Source organism: Microcaecilia unicolor, chromosome 13 (assembly GCF_901765095.1).
Source record: "Microcaecilia unicolor chromosome 13, aMicUni1.1, whole genome shotgun sequence".
Classification (NCBI taxonomy): Eukaryota; Metazoa; Chordata; class Amphibia; order Gymnophiona; family Siphonopidae; genus Microcaecilia; species Microcaecilia unicolor.
The window spans coordinates 16,673,788-16,689,280 of NC_044043.1; the positions used below are offsets into that span (position 1 = coordinate 16,673,788).

The 15,493-nt window shown below is 44.2% G+C and overlaps 1 protein-coding gene across 6 annotated transcripts in view; it reads right to left on the reverse strand.

The window, feature by feature from the left end:
* SPDL1 (spindle apparatus coiled-coil protein 1) overlaps nucleotides 1-15,493 on the reverse strand; it is a 347,822-nt gene that overhangs the window by 314,447 nt on the left and 17,882 nt on the right. For all 6 annotated transcript variants that reach the window (XM_030222480.1, XM_030222482.1, XM_030222476.1 and 3 more), the window contains one exon: nucleotides 4,669-4,813. In XM_030222480.1, the coding sequence (XP_030078340.1) occupies nucleotides 4,669-4,806 (138 nt within the window). In that variant the 5' untranslated portion in view covers nucleotides 4,807-4,813. The remainder of the gene's footprint in view (nucleotides 1-4,668; nucleotides 4,814-15,493) is intronic.

Below are 15,493 nucleotides of genomic sequence, written 5' to 3' on the forward strand. Positions count from 1 at the left end.
CAAGTCCGCATACCAGGGACGTCTGGGCCAATCCGGACCCCCAGGATTACCCTGCCGGGATGCTTTGCCACCCGGTCTAGCACCCTGCCCAACATGGGCCAGGGCGGGAACACATAGAGGAGCTCTTGTGTCGGCCACTGTTGGAGAAGAGCATCTACTCCCAGGGATCGAGGGTCCCGTCCTCTGCTGAAAAAGCGCGGCACTTGGCCATTGGCCGATGACGCCATCAGATCTAGGCTCGGCTGGCCCCAGCGCTTCGTGATGTCCAAGAACGCCTGAGCAGATAGTTGCCACTCTCCGGGCTCCAAGGTATGGCGACTGAGAAAGTCCGCCTTGACATTCATGACTCCGGCAATGTGGGCCGCTGAAAGCTGCTCCAGGTTCGCTTCCGCCCACTGGCAAAGACTCATAGCCTCCTGGCTAGAGGGGCGCTCTTGGTACCTCCCTGGCGGTTGATATAGGCCACAGCCGTGGCATTGTCCGACAGGACCCGTACAGGCTTCAACACCAGTACCGGGATGAACTCCAATAACACCAACCGAATGGCTCTGAGTTCCAGGAGGTTGATAGACCACTTGCCTCTGCAGGAGACTAGAGCCCCTGCGCTGTCCTTCCCAAGCAGTGGGCTCCCCAGCCCATCAAAGAGGCGTCTGTCGTGACGACAATCCACTCCGGGGTCACCAGAGGCAATCCTGCAGACAACTTGTCTGTCTGCGTCCACCAGCTCAGCGCCTTGCGCACTGCTGGGTCCACGGGAAGGCGCACAGCATAATCCTCCGACATCGGAGTCCAGCGCAGCAGCAGAGATAGCTGTAGTGGTCTCATATGAGCCCTGGCCCAGGGCACTACTTCCATCGTGGCCGTCATAGAGCCCAACAGCTGCACGTAGTCCCAAGCCCGAATAGGAGAGGCTACTAGGAACTAGTCCACCTGAGCCTGAAGCTTGACAATCCGATTGTCTGGCAGGAACACTCTGCCCACTTGGGTGTCGAATCGAACTCCCAGATACACCAGGGACTGAGTCGGGCGCAGCTGGCTCTTCTTCCAGTTGATGATCCATCCCAGGGAGCTCAAAAGAGCAACTACCCGGACCATAGCTTTGCCGCACTCTGCATAAGAGGGGGCTCGGATCAACCAGTCGTCCAGATAAGGATGGACTTGTACTCCTTCCTTTAGCAGGAAGGCCGCTATGACCCCCATTACTTTGGAAAAGGTCCGCGGAGCAGTAGCCAACCCGAAAGGGAGGGCTCTGAACTGGAAGTGTCGTCTCAGGACTGTAAAACGCAGAAAGCGTTGGAGAGGAGGCCAGATGGGAATATGCAGGTACGCTTCCTTGATGTCCAAGGAAGCCAAGAACTCTCCTGCCTTCACTGCCGCTATAACAGAGCGGAGAGTCTCCATGCGAAAGTGCCTCACTTTCCAGGCCCGATTGACCCCTTTGAGGTCGAGGATAGGCCGGACAGAACCTCCTTTCTTTGGAACCACAAAGTAAATGGAGTAACGTCCCTTGCCAATCTGATTTTTTTTTTTTTTTTTTTTTGGCACCGGAACGACCGCACCCAGGCGGATCAGGTTGTCCAAGGTCTGCTGCACTACCACAGCTTGACCGGAGACTTGCAGGGAGAGAGTACAAACCCGTCTATTAAGGGTTGGCAGAACTCTGCTTGTAGCCGTCTCTGATGACTTCCAGCACCCACGCGTCTGAAGTTATAGTGGTCCACTCGCCCAGAAACGAGGACAGCCGTCCTCCAATCTGCACTGGGGCGTGGACCAAGGCCCCGTCATTGGGTACGAGACCCTGGGGGAGGACCGGAGGGAGCACCTCCGGGACGGCGGTCTCTGCGAAAGGAATGCTGCTTGGGGGAGAAATTCCTCTTGAAGGAAGAGGGGGCAGAGGAACCCGACTTGCCCGGGCGGTACCGATGGGCTTCCTGCAACCGTCCTCTGGAGGTATCAGGACGAGTACTAACCCGAGCCCTGACCTCTGGTAATTTCTTGCCCTTAGACGTGCCGAGATCGGTCACGATTTTGTCCAGCTCGACCCCAAAGAGCAGCTTGCCTTTAAAAGGCAATCTAGCCAGACGGGATTTAGAGGCGTGGTCAGCAGACCAATGTTTCAGCCAAAGCCACCGCCGCGCAGAGACTGTCTGAGCCATGCCTTTAGCTGAGGCTCTCCAGACATCATACAGCAAGTCTGCCAAATAGGCTAGGCCCGATTCCAGGGCCGGCCAATCAGCCCTCAAGGAATGATCCGAGGGGGAAGCCCGCTGCACCATAGTCCGGCACGCCCTGGCCACATAGGAGCTGCAAACTGAGGCCTGCAAACTCAAAGCAGCTGCCTCAAAGGACGACCTTAAGGCCGCCTCCAATCTTCTGTCTTGGGCGTCCTTTAGGGCCGTGCCACCTTCCACCGGCAACGCCGTTTTCTTAGTCACCGCAGTGATTAAAGAATCCACGGTAGGCCACAGATAGGCCTCACGTTCACTCACAGCCAAAGGATAGAGGCGGGACATAGCCCTAGCCACTTTAAGGCTCGTTTCCGGGACATCCCATTGAGCCGCAATTAAGGTGTGCATGGCATCATGCACGTGGAAGGTTCTAGGCGGGCGCTTCGTCCCCAGCATAATGGTAGAGCCAACAAGGGCTGAGGGAGAGACGTCCTCCGGAGAGGAAATCTTCAAAGTGTCCATGGCCTGTAACAACAGGTTGGGCAAATCCTCTGGGCTAAAAAGCCGCGCTGCAGAGGGGTCATCCGCTCCATCCGAGCGGGGATCTATCTCCTCCAAGGAATCCGCAAAGGATCGTTGGGAGACCTCAGACACGCTGCCCTCATCTACATCGGAGGAGACAAAAGTCCTCCAAGGCCTGGAAATCAACCCGAGGGCGTTTACCTCTGGGAACCTCAACCTCTTTATCAGAAGAGGGAGCAGGGGCAGCGTTTTGCATGAGGAAAGCCTGATGCAGCAGCAAAACAAACTCGGGGGAGAAACCCCCCAGACTGTGCAGTTCCGCAGCCTGGGCAACAGCCCTAGACGCACTCTCAACCGGCGCTCGCAATAGCGGGGGAGAGACATGCTGCGCATCCAAAATGGCGTCCGGCGCGAAACTCCGTGAAGGAGCCGCGCGGGAAGAACGGCGCTTAACTTTAGCCGCTTTTGTGCCGTCGCCCAAATTAAGGGCGTTCATGGCATTAATGTCTCCAACCTCAAGGGCGGCCCCGAAGAAGCCGTCCGAGCCGCGTGGCCGGCCAAGATGGCGGAGGCGAGGAGCGGGGGATGGGCGTTTATGGCGGGAAAAAACCGCCACGCCGGAGGAACGACCGGGACATTCATCGGTCACTAAACTATCACCCATCAAGGGCGAATCAGGTTGTAAAACCCCCGCATCCCCTCTAGAAGCGCTCCAGCGATCCGGGGAGCGACCCATTGCGCCCTCGCCCTCCGACGCCATTGCCACGAGGAGAAGAATCGGGGAACCCCCTGCCCGCTATAAAAAGGTAAAATTACCTGCTTGCCGCTCCGAGCTGTAACGAACTGGTGTCCCAGTGAGTAGCTGCAATGAACGTTTAAAGAAACGTCGAATTAAACGCCTTTAAAGACGTTTAAAAATTTTTTTTTTTTTTTTTAAACGGAGCCAGCGGGAGGGGGGAGAAAAGGAGGGACCTGGCACCACCAGGTTTGCACTTGCTCAAAAGAGCCCTCAACCCCAGGCCTCAACAAAACCTAAGGATTAGGCTTGGAGGCCTAGCCAGAGCTGCTGCTGTGTGTGACCACCACCTGCTGAGATAGAGAACATACTGAGGAGTTTCCGGCAGCACATGACCACATATAGGGAGGCAAAAGTTTGCTCTCTATCTCCACCTGCTGGTAGATGGACACAACCCACCAGTCTATGGATTGATCAGCTTGATGATATGGAAGAGAACGTTTTGAGCCCTTTTACTAAGCTGCGCTAAAAGGTGGCCCGTACTAGACTAGCGTATGGATTGCCTGGTGTGCTGAGGCCACCTTTACCCAGCTGTAAAATGGCTGAGTTTTCCTTTCCTCAATTAATGGCCATGAACTAATTTCCCAATTAGCGCGTGAGCCCTTACTGACACCCATTTGGTAGGCAGAAAGGACTCATGTGCTAAGCATGAGCTAACCAGTAGGCATGCAGCAATGTAGTTGTACTAACCGATTAGTGCTGGGCATGCTTATTCTCTGACCCTCTCCACCGAAAACACGCCCCCCCCTCCAGCGCTAAAAAATAAAATGTATTTTTTAGTGCCTGGGAAGCATGCAAAGATACCAACACTACCGCAGGATGCCAGAGTGTGCACCGCAGTAGTGCATTTTCCCGTATGGTAAGCTTATTAAAAGGACTCCTTTATGTTTTCATTAACTTGCTAAGATACTATAGTTGTAAATAACATTCTACTTTTTAAGAATCACACACTTCTCACAATTGTGAATCCAAATAAATTAGAGTCCTGTTATAAAGATCATTATTAGTGCAGGTATGACACTAATTACTGCCTAAAAACCTAAGAGAATTTTCAGGATGTAGAAAAAACAAGCACAACTATTGTACCAATCAACACAAAACATCGTAGACAAAACAAAAGAAGAGAGTATGATTTTAAAAAGCTAATATAGCGTAAACAAACAAATATAAATCAAACCTCACCTCAATTATACAATTCATTTCATTTTGCTGTGTTTCCAACTGGTTCTGAAGCTCCTTTTGAATTTCCAGTAATTTTAAATCAAAATGTGCTGTTTTTCTTCTAAGCTCCTCTGCCATCTCCTCCCTTAGTGGCTCCATAGACTCACTAGATGGAGAAAAAAAACACTTTCAAAATTGAAAGAAGAGATTTGTTTCTTATCTTCAGCTGAATAGATGAGCTGAATTGTACATAAGAGATTAAAAAATGTTTGTCTATTTCTCAGAAGGGGGGGAAGGTAAAATAGCTTTACAAACATGATAACAGAATGGGATTAAACCTTAAAATGGGAGAAAAACTGAGGAAAAGACACATCACATTAAAAAAATAGCCCAGGTTGAAATGGGAAAAAGACCCCCCACCCCCCAAAAAAAACCACAACAACAACATGGCCCAGTGCATTTCCATGGGAGGAGCAGTTTCTGTTTCTGCAACACAGAAACTTGAATTTGAGATTTATTTAAGTACATAAGTAATGCCACACTGGGAAAAGACCAAGAGTCCATCGAGCCCAGCATCCTGTCCACGACAGCGGCCAATCCAGGCCAAGGGCACCTGGCAAGCCTCCCAAACGTACAAACATTCTATACATGTTATTCATGGAATTGTGGATTTTTCCCAAGTCCATTTAGTAGTGGTTTATGGACTTGTCCTTTAGGAAACCATCTAACCCCTTGTTAAACTCTGCCAAGCCAACCGCCTTCACCACGTTCTCCGGCAACGAATTCCAGAGTTTAATTATACGTTGGGTGAAGACATATTTTCTCCGATTTGTGTTAAAATTACTACCCTATAATTTCATCGCATGCCCCCTAGTCCTAGTATTTTTGGAAAGCGTGAACAGACGCTTCACATCCACCTGTTCCATTCCACTCATTATTTTATATACCTCTATCATGTCTCCCCTCAGTCATCTCTTCTCCAAGCTGAAAAGCCCTAGCCTCCTTAGTCTTTCTTCATAGGGAAGTCGTCCCATCCCCGCTATCATTTTAGTCGCCCTTCGCTGCACCTAGCCTAGCCCTAGCCTCCTTAGTCTTTCATAGGGAAGTCGTCCCATCCCCGCTATCATTTTAGTCACCCTTCACTGTACCTTTTCCAATTCTACTATATCTTTCTTGAGATGCGGCGACCAGAATTGAACACAATACTCAAGGTGCAGTCGCACCATGGAGCGATACAACAGCATGTTGAATATAATGAGGAAAAAAGAAAGTTCCTATGGTCAGTGGAATGCAAGCATTAAGGCAAAAGAGATATGAGTCACAAACCTGTGAAAATAATAAGGGAGTCGGACTGTTTCAAGATGGCGTCAGGGTAGGACGCTGAAGTCTGAGCTGGAGAGTTTTTTGTTTCCTAAACTGTTTTTTTTTCCTCCATTACGATGCCTAAACGGAAAGGGAAACTGCGAGGGGGAATCTCCCTACCCTCCACTGACCTGACCAGTAGGCAACCTCCAATAACAGCCTTCACTGTTCCTGTAACATCATCGGGCGCTCCGCTTCCCGAGACTGAGAGGAGTCCGGGCTTGGATAGCGAACTTTCGCTAAGCCCTCGAAGTCCGTTGCAGATTCGAGTGGCAGGAAGCGCTCCGGGAGGAAGTCCCGCCCTTCGGCCTGAGAATGTGGCTGTAGAGTTCGGGAGGGAGAACTCCTCTGGAGAAATCGCGCTGCCAATAACGGGGATTCCCCGTGAAATACCGAATCTTGAAAGTACTCCCAAGGGAAGCAGGATTACAGACAACTCCATGGAGCAAATATCAGCTGATCAACAAAGTATTGCCGACCAGCCTAACCCACCCGTGACTCTGCAAACTTTGGAGAAACCATCATGTGTTACACTAGAATCTCTATGGTGCGCTATAGAATCCTTGCATAAGGTATGCTTGAATTTTGTAACTAATACGAATATTAACTCTTTGAAAATTGAAAATCTTCAATCTGAACTGACTACTCAAAAGAAGAAGCTACAGCAATGTGATCTTTCGATATCTGAGATAAAAGACCAAGAGATTAAAATATTTCAAAATGTGGACTTAATGCAAAGAAAGATTGAGAATCTAGAAAATCGAAGTAGGTGTTTAAACTTGAGACTGTTAAACTTTCCTTCTCTCAAATATACCTCACCAAGAGATTTGTTTCATAAATTTCTGATAGAAGTATTTAAATACTCAGAAAATAACCTTCCTCCTGTGCAAAAGATTTATTTCCTTCCTGCGAAAATTATACCGCAGAGGGGTCAACCCTCTGTGGGTCTTGATATTTCAGCTTTATTAGAGCAATCACAAGAGGAGGTAGAATTTAGGTCTACGCTTATGGTATCATTTGTGTTTTTTGCTGATAAAGAATCCTTCTTGAGATTATATTTGAGACAAACCTCAATGATCACCTTTTTCGGTGAAAGGATACAAATCTTTCCAGATGTGTCGAGGGCCACACAAGAAAGACGAAAGAAATTTCTGTCAATGAGACAAGAGACTGTTCAATTGGGAGCAAAATTCCAGTTACGTTTTCCTTGCAAATGTGTAATTTTTTTTGACACAGAAACATATCACTTTTTTGATCCGGTACAGCTTCGGTCATTCTTAAATGCAAGGAATACTAAGCCGTCATGAGAGTTTCTATTACGGACTCATATTGTTTGATGTTAAATACCTAGACGCCTCCTTTTTCTTCTTTATTTTGTTGTTTATACAGTGGGGGAAATAAGTATTTGATCCCTTGCTGATTTTGTAAGTTTGCCCACTGACAAAGACATGAGCAGCCCATAATTGAAGGGTAGGTTATTGGTAACAGTGAGAGATAGCACATCACAAATTAAATCCGGAAAATCACATTGTGGAAAGTATATGAATTTATTTGCATTCTGCAGAGGGAAATAAGTATTTGATCCCCCACCAACCAGTAAGAGATCTGGCCCCTACAGACCAGGTAGATGCTCCAAATCAACTCGTTACCTGCATGACAGACAGCTGTCGGCAATGGTCACCTGTATGAAAGACACCTGTCCACAGACTCAGTGAATCAGTCAGACTCTAACCTCTACAAAATGGCCAAGAGCAAGGAGCTGTCTAAGGATGTCAGGGACAAGATCATACACCTGCACAAGGCTGGAATGGGCTACAAAACCATCAGTAAGACGCTGGGCGAGAAGGAGACAACTGTTGGTGCCATAGTAAGAAAATGGAAGAAGTACAAAATGACTGTCAATCGACAAAGATCTGGGGCTCCACACAAAATCTCACCTCGTGGGGTATCCTTGATCATGAGGAAGGTTAGAAATCAGCCTACAACTACAAGGGGGGAACTTGTCAATGATCTCAAGGCAGCTGGGACCACTGTCACCACGAAAACCATTGGTAACACATTACGACATAAGGGATTGCAATCCTGCAGTGCCTGCAAGGTCCCCCTGCTCCGGAAGGCACATGTGACGGCCCGTCTGAAGTTTGCCAGTGAACACCTGGATGATGCCGAGAGTGATTGGGAGAAGGTGCTGTGGTCAGATGAGACAAAAATTGAGCTCTTTGGCATGAACTCAACTCGCCGTGTTTGGAGGAAGAGAAATGCTGCCTATGACCCAAAGAACACCGTCCCCACTGTCAAGCATGGAGGTGGAAATATTATGTTTTGGGGGTGTTTCTCTGCTAAGGGCACAGGACTACTTCACCGCATCAATGGGAGAATGGATGGGGCCATGTACCGTACAATTCTGAGTGACAACCTCCTTCCCTCCGCCAGGGCCTTAAAAATGGGTCGTGGCTGGGTCTTCCAGCACGACAATGACCCAAAACATACAGCCAAGGCAACAAAGGAGTGGCTCAGGAAGAAGCACATTAGGGTCATGGAGTGGCCTAGCCAGTCACCAGACCTTAATCCCATTGAAAACTTATGGAGGGAGCTGAAGCTGCGAGTTGCCAAGCGACAGCCCAGAACTCTTAATGATTTAGAGATGATCTGCAAAGAGGAGTGGACCAAAATTCCTCCTGACATGTGTGCAAACCTCATCATCAACTACAGAAGACGTCTGACCGCTGTGCTTGCCAACAAGGGTTTTGCCACCAAGTATTAGGTCTTGTTTGCCAGAGGGATCAAATACTTATTTCCCTCTGCAGAATGCAAATAAATTCATATACTTTCCACAATGTGATTTTCCGGATTTAATTTGTGATGTGCTATCTCTCACTGTTACCAATAACCTACCCTTCAATTATGGGCTGCTCATGTCTTTGTCAGTGGGCAAACTTACAAAATCAGCAAGGGATCAAATACTTATTTCCCCCACTGTATATACCTATCCTCTTATTAGGTTTATATGCACAGTCTCCTCCTATATTGAGGACTATGTAATTATGGAATTTTATTTCCTGGGAGTAATCCCATTATTTGATTTTCCTGTTAATAATTGGAGCTTTTTGACAAAGCTTTGCTTTGGAAGTATAAAATAAAACTTGTATAAATAAAAAAATTAAAAAAAAATAATAAGGGAGTCATAGAATCAGCCTTGAGCAGCCTGGTGTGAAACAGAGACAGTCTGTGCAAGGAGGCAGAAGGAATGCTGAAGACATTTTTTAGATAAGAAAGAACAGGCTTCAAAGAAAAGGGTTGCTGACGTGCAGGAATTGGGTGCAGCACGAATGTAAGTGTATTTAAACTGAGGAGAATATATGTATCTTAAGCAAAGCAAACATATATCTCTGTATTACTGCTGAGCAAACATATATCTCTGTATTACTGCTAAAAATATATTTTGTAAGTATACTTTGCTTCCAGTGTGATGTTCTCATGCTGCCTCTGTCCAAGGGAGGACAGTTGAAAAAATAAAAAATTTTTGATTATTCTTCTTTATAATAGGTGTCAGTTTCTTTGTTTACACACATATAAGGTGTAAATAAACAAGCATTATAACATCCTCACATCTGTTTTCCATACCTTTCCTAATAATACCCAACATTCTATTCGCTTTCCTAGCCGCAGCAGCACACTGAGCAGAAGGTTTCAGTGTATTATCGATGACGACACTCAGATCCCTTTCTTGGTCCGTAACTACTAACGTGGAACCTTGTATGTCGTCCCTATAATTTGGGTTCTTTTTTCCCACATGCATCACCTTGCACTTGCTCACATTAAACATCATCTGCCATTTAGCCACCCAGTCTCCCAGTCTCGTAAGGTCCTCTTGCAATTTTTCACAATCCTGTCGCGAGTTAACGACTTTGAATAACTTTGTGTCATCAGCAAATTTAATTACCTCGCTAGTTACTCCCATCTCTAAATCATTTATAAATATATTAAAAAGCAGCGGTCCTAGCACAGACCCCTGAGGAACCCCACTAACTACCCTTCTCCTTTACGAATACTGCCCATTTAACCCCACTCTCTGTTTCCTATCCTTATACCATAGCTTATAAAAGAGATCTAGGAGGTTATATGCATAAAACACAATAAAAACAAATACATAATTATAAGAAAGAAATACAATTGCCAATAGAATAGAAAAATTAGACAACTCCATCACTGCTGTTCCCAGACCCCGGCCACTTACACTAAGTAGAGGCAATTTGAAATGAGGATTTCCTTATCTTCTGTTCGCTGCTCTTTGCACTCCATCAAATTGCTCCTACCCCCCAAAATTACTCCTGTAACTGCTCCACCCACAAAAACTACCCCTCCCACAGTTGCTCTACCCCATCCCTGAAAATGACCCACCTGCAATTGCCCCAAGCCCCAAAACTAGCCCACGCCTTTGTAACCAGCCCCACACAAAACATGCACATCACACACAAACACACATATATGGATTACAAATAAATTCATTCATGTATGCTTCTTTTATTATTATTTTTGTCATTTTGACATATATTTAATTTTCTTTGTTGTTAAAAGAAAACTATTGTTCAGTCTGCAGTTGCGGTGTACACTGTCAATAATACCTGGTGCTATGGGGGCAGGGCAAGAATAAGGCACTGGCAAATTACCTATGGATCAAGTTTTAGGTGAGGGTGGAGGAGGCTGTCAGATGTGATCAGGACTTAGGAAGTTAGGATTGCCAACTGTCTGGCTTTTTTCTGAATTTTACAGATTTTTACATAAATGACTGTATGGTAAATGTGTCTGGTCTTTTTCAGATTTTAGATACATAGAAACAGAGAAATATGACAGCAGATAAGAGCCCAGTGGCCCATCCTCAGTAATCACTAACTCTTCCTTTCTTACAGGATCCCACATACCTGTCCCATGCTTTCTTAAATTCTGACACAGTCCTCGTCTCCACGAACCCGGCCAGGAGGCCATTCCATGCATCCACTACTTTTTCCGTGAAACAGTATTTTCTTAGATTCCTCCTAAACCCATTTCCTCTTACGTTCATCGTATGCCCCCTCATTCCAGAATTTTCCATCATTTGAAAGAGGCTCACCTCCCGTACATTAACACCACTGAGGTATTTAAACGTCTCTTATCATATCCCCTCTCGCCCGCCTCTCTTCCAGCATATACATATTGAGGTTCCTAAACCTGTCCCTATATGTGCTATGACTGAGACCGCTTACCAATTTTGTAGCTGACCGCAGGACTGACTCCATCCTGTTTATATTCTTCCATAGCTAAAGTCTCCAGAATTGCATACAGTACTCTGAAGTGAGGCACTATCACCTCTTTTTTCCTGCTGGTCATCCCTCTCCTTATGCACTCAAGCATCCTTCTGGCTTTGACCATCGCTTTTTCTACCTGTTTCAGACACAATTACCCCCAAATCCCACTCTTCTTTGGTACACAGAAGCAGTTCATCCCCTATATTGTACCTCTCCCCTGGATTCTTGTAACCCAAGTGCATGACCTTGCACTTCTCTTTGCATTAAATCTTAGTTGCCAAATATTGGACCATTCTTCAAGCTTCACCAGATCCTTCCTCATGTCATCCACACTCTCTGGGGTCTCCAATTTGGTATCATCCGCAAAAAGACAAACCTTACTAGGCATCCCTTCTGCAGGATCACTCACAAAGATGTTAAAAACAGCTGGCCAGAGGATCTACCCCTGCGGTACACCTGTGATAACATCCTTTTCCTCAGAGCACACTCCATTTACCACTACCCTCTGTCTACTTTCATTTAGCCAATTTTTAACCCAGTCAGTCACTTTAGGTCCCATACCAAGGGCACTCAGTTTATCAGTCGCCTATGCTGAACCGTGTCAAAGGCTTTGCTAAAATCCAAGTATACCACATCTAGCGCACCTCCCAAGTTTAACTATTTGATCACCCAGTCAAAGAAATCAATCAGGTTTGTCTGACATGGCCTGCCTCTAGTGAACAAAACAGCGAAGGTGACTAAAAAAATAAAAAATAAAAAGATAACAATAAATGAAAAATACAAAATAAAAACACAGAAATATAAAAAATATATTCAAATATGTGTATAAAAATAGAGCGGCGACACTTTGGTTGTTGAAATTAAAAAATAGACTTTATTCATCAGTGGATAGCAGGGAGAAAGGGACTCGACACAGCTGTGTTTCGGCCATACAGGCCTGCGTCAGGAGTCTATACAAATCAAAACACAAACAATATAAAATAAATAAAACATATAAATATCAAAACCTATAATAGTATAGAGGGACACTCACTACATCCCATCCTTTAAACAGAAACAGGAAAAGGATTCGTAGTGACTCAGGAGAACTATTCACCTCATCACTTACTAGTTCAGTTACAATTACTAGGGAAGAATTGGCAGACGATTTTTTAGATCGGATAATACCTGCACAACAACAATTCCAAGAATACAGAGAGAGAATTCCATCCGTTTCTTACAATCATCCGCAAGATTACCAATACAACAGACCGTTCATTTACAACAGAGGCAGAGGGAGGACACAAGGTCCTTACAGGAGAGACAGATGGTAACAGCTAGCTACGCTGACACGCAACAAGAAGAGATTCCTGTGTTCAATTTATCTAGTTTTCCACTTACTGCTCCACAGATAAGTGTCCTACAGAAAGTCCTATCTTTTGTGCCTACTCCACGTTATGATCCTTTCCAGACAAGAGTGGATTTGTTCCGTTTTTTAGGAAGTTACAAATAACACATTTTTTTCAAGATCATGCACCCACCATAGACACTTCAGTTCTTAAACGGAAAACAAAATGGAATCCCTCTGCACCACCAGACCCTATCATTTCGGCCTTTTACCAATGTACACTTAGGGAGTGAGAATCCACTGAAAAGAGGAATAAACATAAAAGTTTCCATAATTTGACGCAAATTGAATTTGATGCACTACAAGACTTATCCAGTAACATTAAAATAGTGATAAAACCAGCAGATCAAGGGGGCATTGTGATTATGGACAGGTCTAATTATGTTAAAGAGGTGCACAGACATATCACAGATAGGAACTATTATATTCCACTAGAAGAAGATCCCACTATCAGACTACAAGAAGAAACAAAAGAGATCGTACGTCTATCATATGATGCTGGCTACTTAACTTCAAAAGAGAAAGATTTTCTTTTAGTGCCTAATCCGGTTATACCTACTTCTTATATATTGCCTAAAATACATAAATCAACAATAGATCCTCCAGGACGTCCTATTGTATCAGGCAATGCATCTTTATTGGAACCATTATCGCAATTTGTAGACTTCTTCCTTCGTCCATACATCCCCCAGATGCCATCATATGTAAGAGACTCTACACATGTTTTGAATTTGCTAGAAGATTTCGACAGAGACTTGGATAATGTTATATTAGTTACGCTTGATATAGACTCCCTATACACTAATATACCACAGTTGGAGAGTCTGGCCATTATTGAAAAAACTTTACATAATAGAACAATCTTACGCAGGATACCAAACTTTCTCATTATTGCTTTTGCCACATTTGCATTGACAAAAATTTTTTTTGAATTTCAAAAAACAATATATCAACAAATACGTGGCACAGCGATGGGCTCATCGATAGCACCAGATGTTGCAAATCTCTATGTTGCTGACTTTGAAGAGACGTTTTTGACTACCCATCCATTCGAATCAGAAATAATTTTTTATAAAAGATACATTGATGATATTCTCATTTTATGGAAAGGTGGTGAAGATAGACTTTTGGAATTTTTTGACTGGCTAAATGCTCTAGATCAAAATTTACGATTTAAGATACAATATGACTGTCACCAAATCTCATACTTGGATATACACATCACTAAAACTACATACAGATTTATAACACAAGTGTTTAAAAAACCTACAGATAAAAATACTTATCTACACTTTCAAAGTTTCCATAATCGAGGTTTGAAAACGAACCTTCCATATTCACAATTTTTGAGACTTCGGCGTTTATACACCAACTTTGAAGACTTTGAGTACCACGCATACGATATGTCACAACGGTTCATTAAAAGAGGATATCCCAAAGAGGTAATTGAGAGATGCAAAAATCGCGCCCGTATTAAAGAAAGAGAACAATTACTTGCTCAAAAGAATGATAGAGGCACACCAGACATCATATGCACTTTAAAATTTTTAAGTATTTCAAAACAATTGAAGGATGTGATTCATAAAAATTGGCATATCTTAGAGACACATAAATGCTTTCAAACCAAACGTCCAGTCATAGCTTATTCTCGCAATAAAAATTTGAAAGAACGATTGGTTCCATCAACACTTCCAGAAGAAAATTATATAGAAAACATTTTCTTGGGACATTAACCATGTGGTAAATGCATCGTCTGCAAGCACTGCATTACACTTCAAGAATTTATACATCCCATGACCAAGAAAAGTTTTCTTTTGAGACAAACTGTAACTCAACTCATGTGATTTATGTGATATTATGTCCCTGTGATCTTCTATACATAGGGAAAACAAAGAGAATGATCAAAACTAGGATAATAGAACATAGATCCTGCATTAGTAGGAACATTACAACAGCTCCATTAGTACCAAATTGGTATGAAGCCAAACATACCATAGACGATCTTAAGTTTTTTGTCATTAAACACATTAGACCGAGATGGAGAGGAGGTGATGCAGACAACATTTTATTAAAAGAACAACGGTTTTTTACATTAGGGACAGTGAGTCCTCAAGGTTTGAACATGGAACTAGATCTGACAGCTTTCTTATGAATTTATATATAGAGAAGTTACCAACAGATCAATCATTATAAGCTCTATTTGTCGATCTGCCTATTTCCATATTTCACAAGTTCTGTCCATTGATTCTGTAGGTATACACAAGGTTCAGTTATTTATAAATATACCTTTTCAAAATCAGAGATTGATGACATATGAGGTGAGAATACGTCATAGTGTTATATTGAATTTCAAATTTAATGTGGGAAAATTAGGTTCTTACCATGATAATTTTCTTTCCTTTAGTCATAGCAGATGCAGCCATTACAGATGGGTTGTGTCCATCAACCAGTAGAGGGAGATAGAGAGCACACTTTTTTCAGTGCCTCATACAAGCTTGCTCCACTGCCTCTCTTCAGTATTTGAAGCTTCCAAAGCAGTATGGCAAACCGCAATGGGAATAACATGAGCTTTCCTCACAGCGAACGATGGCCCTACAACAAAGGGCATTAACTCAGAATGGAGGGAATGAAACATCCTCCCGGAGGGCATAAACTCATCCTCCACTGAGACATAACTGGAGGGAATAAACTCATCCTCCAAAACATGAAACTGGAGGGAATTAAGTCATCCTCCTTTAATTGAACAAGAATCCTGAAGACTGTTTTCCGACTTTCTCCCAAGGACGGAATCTCCAGGAAACACGAACAGAAC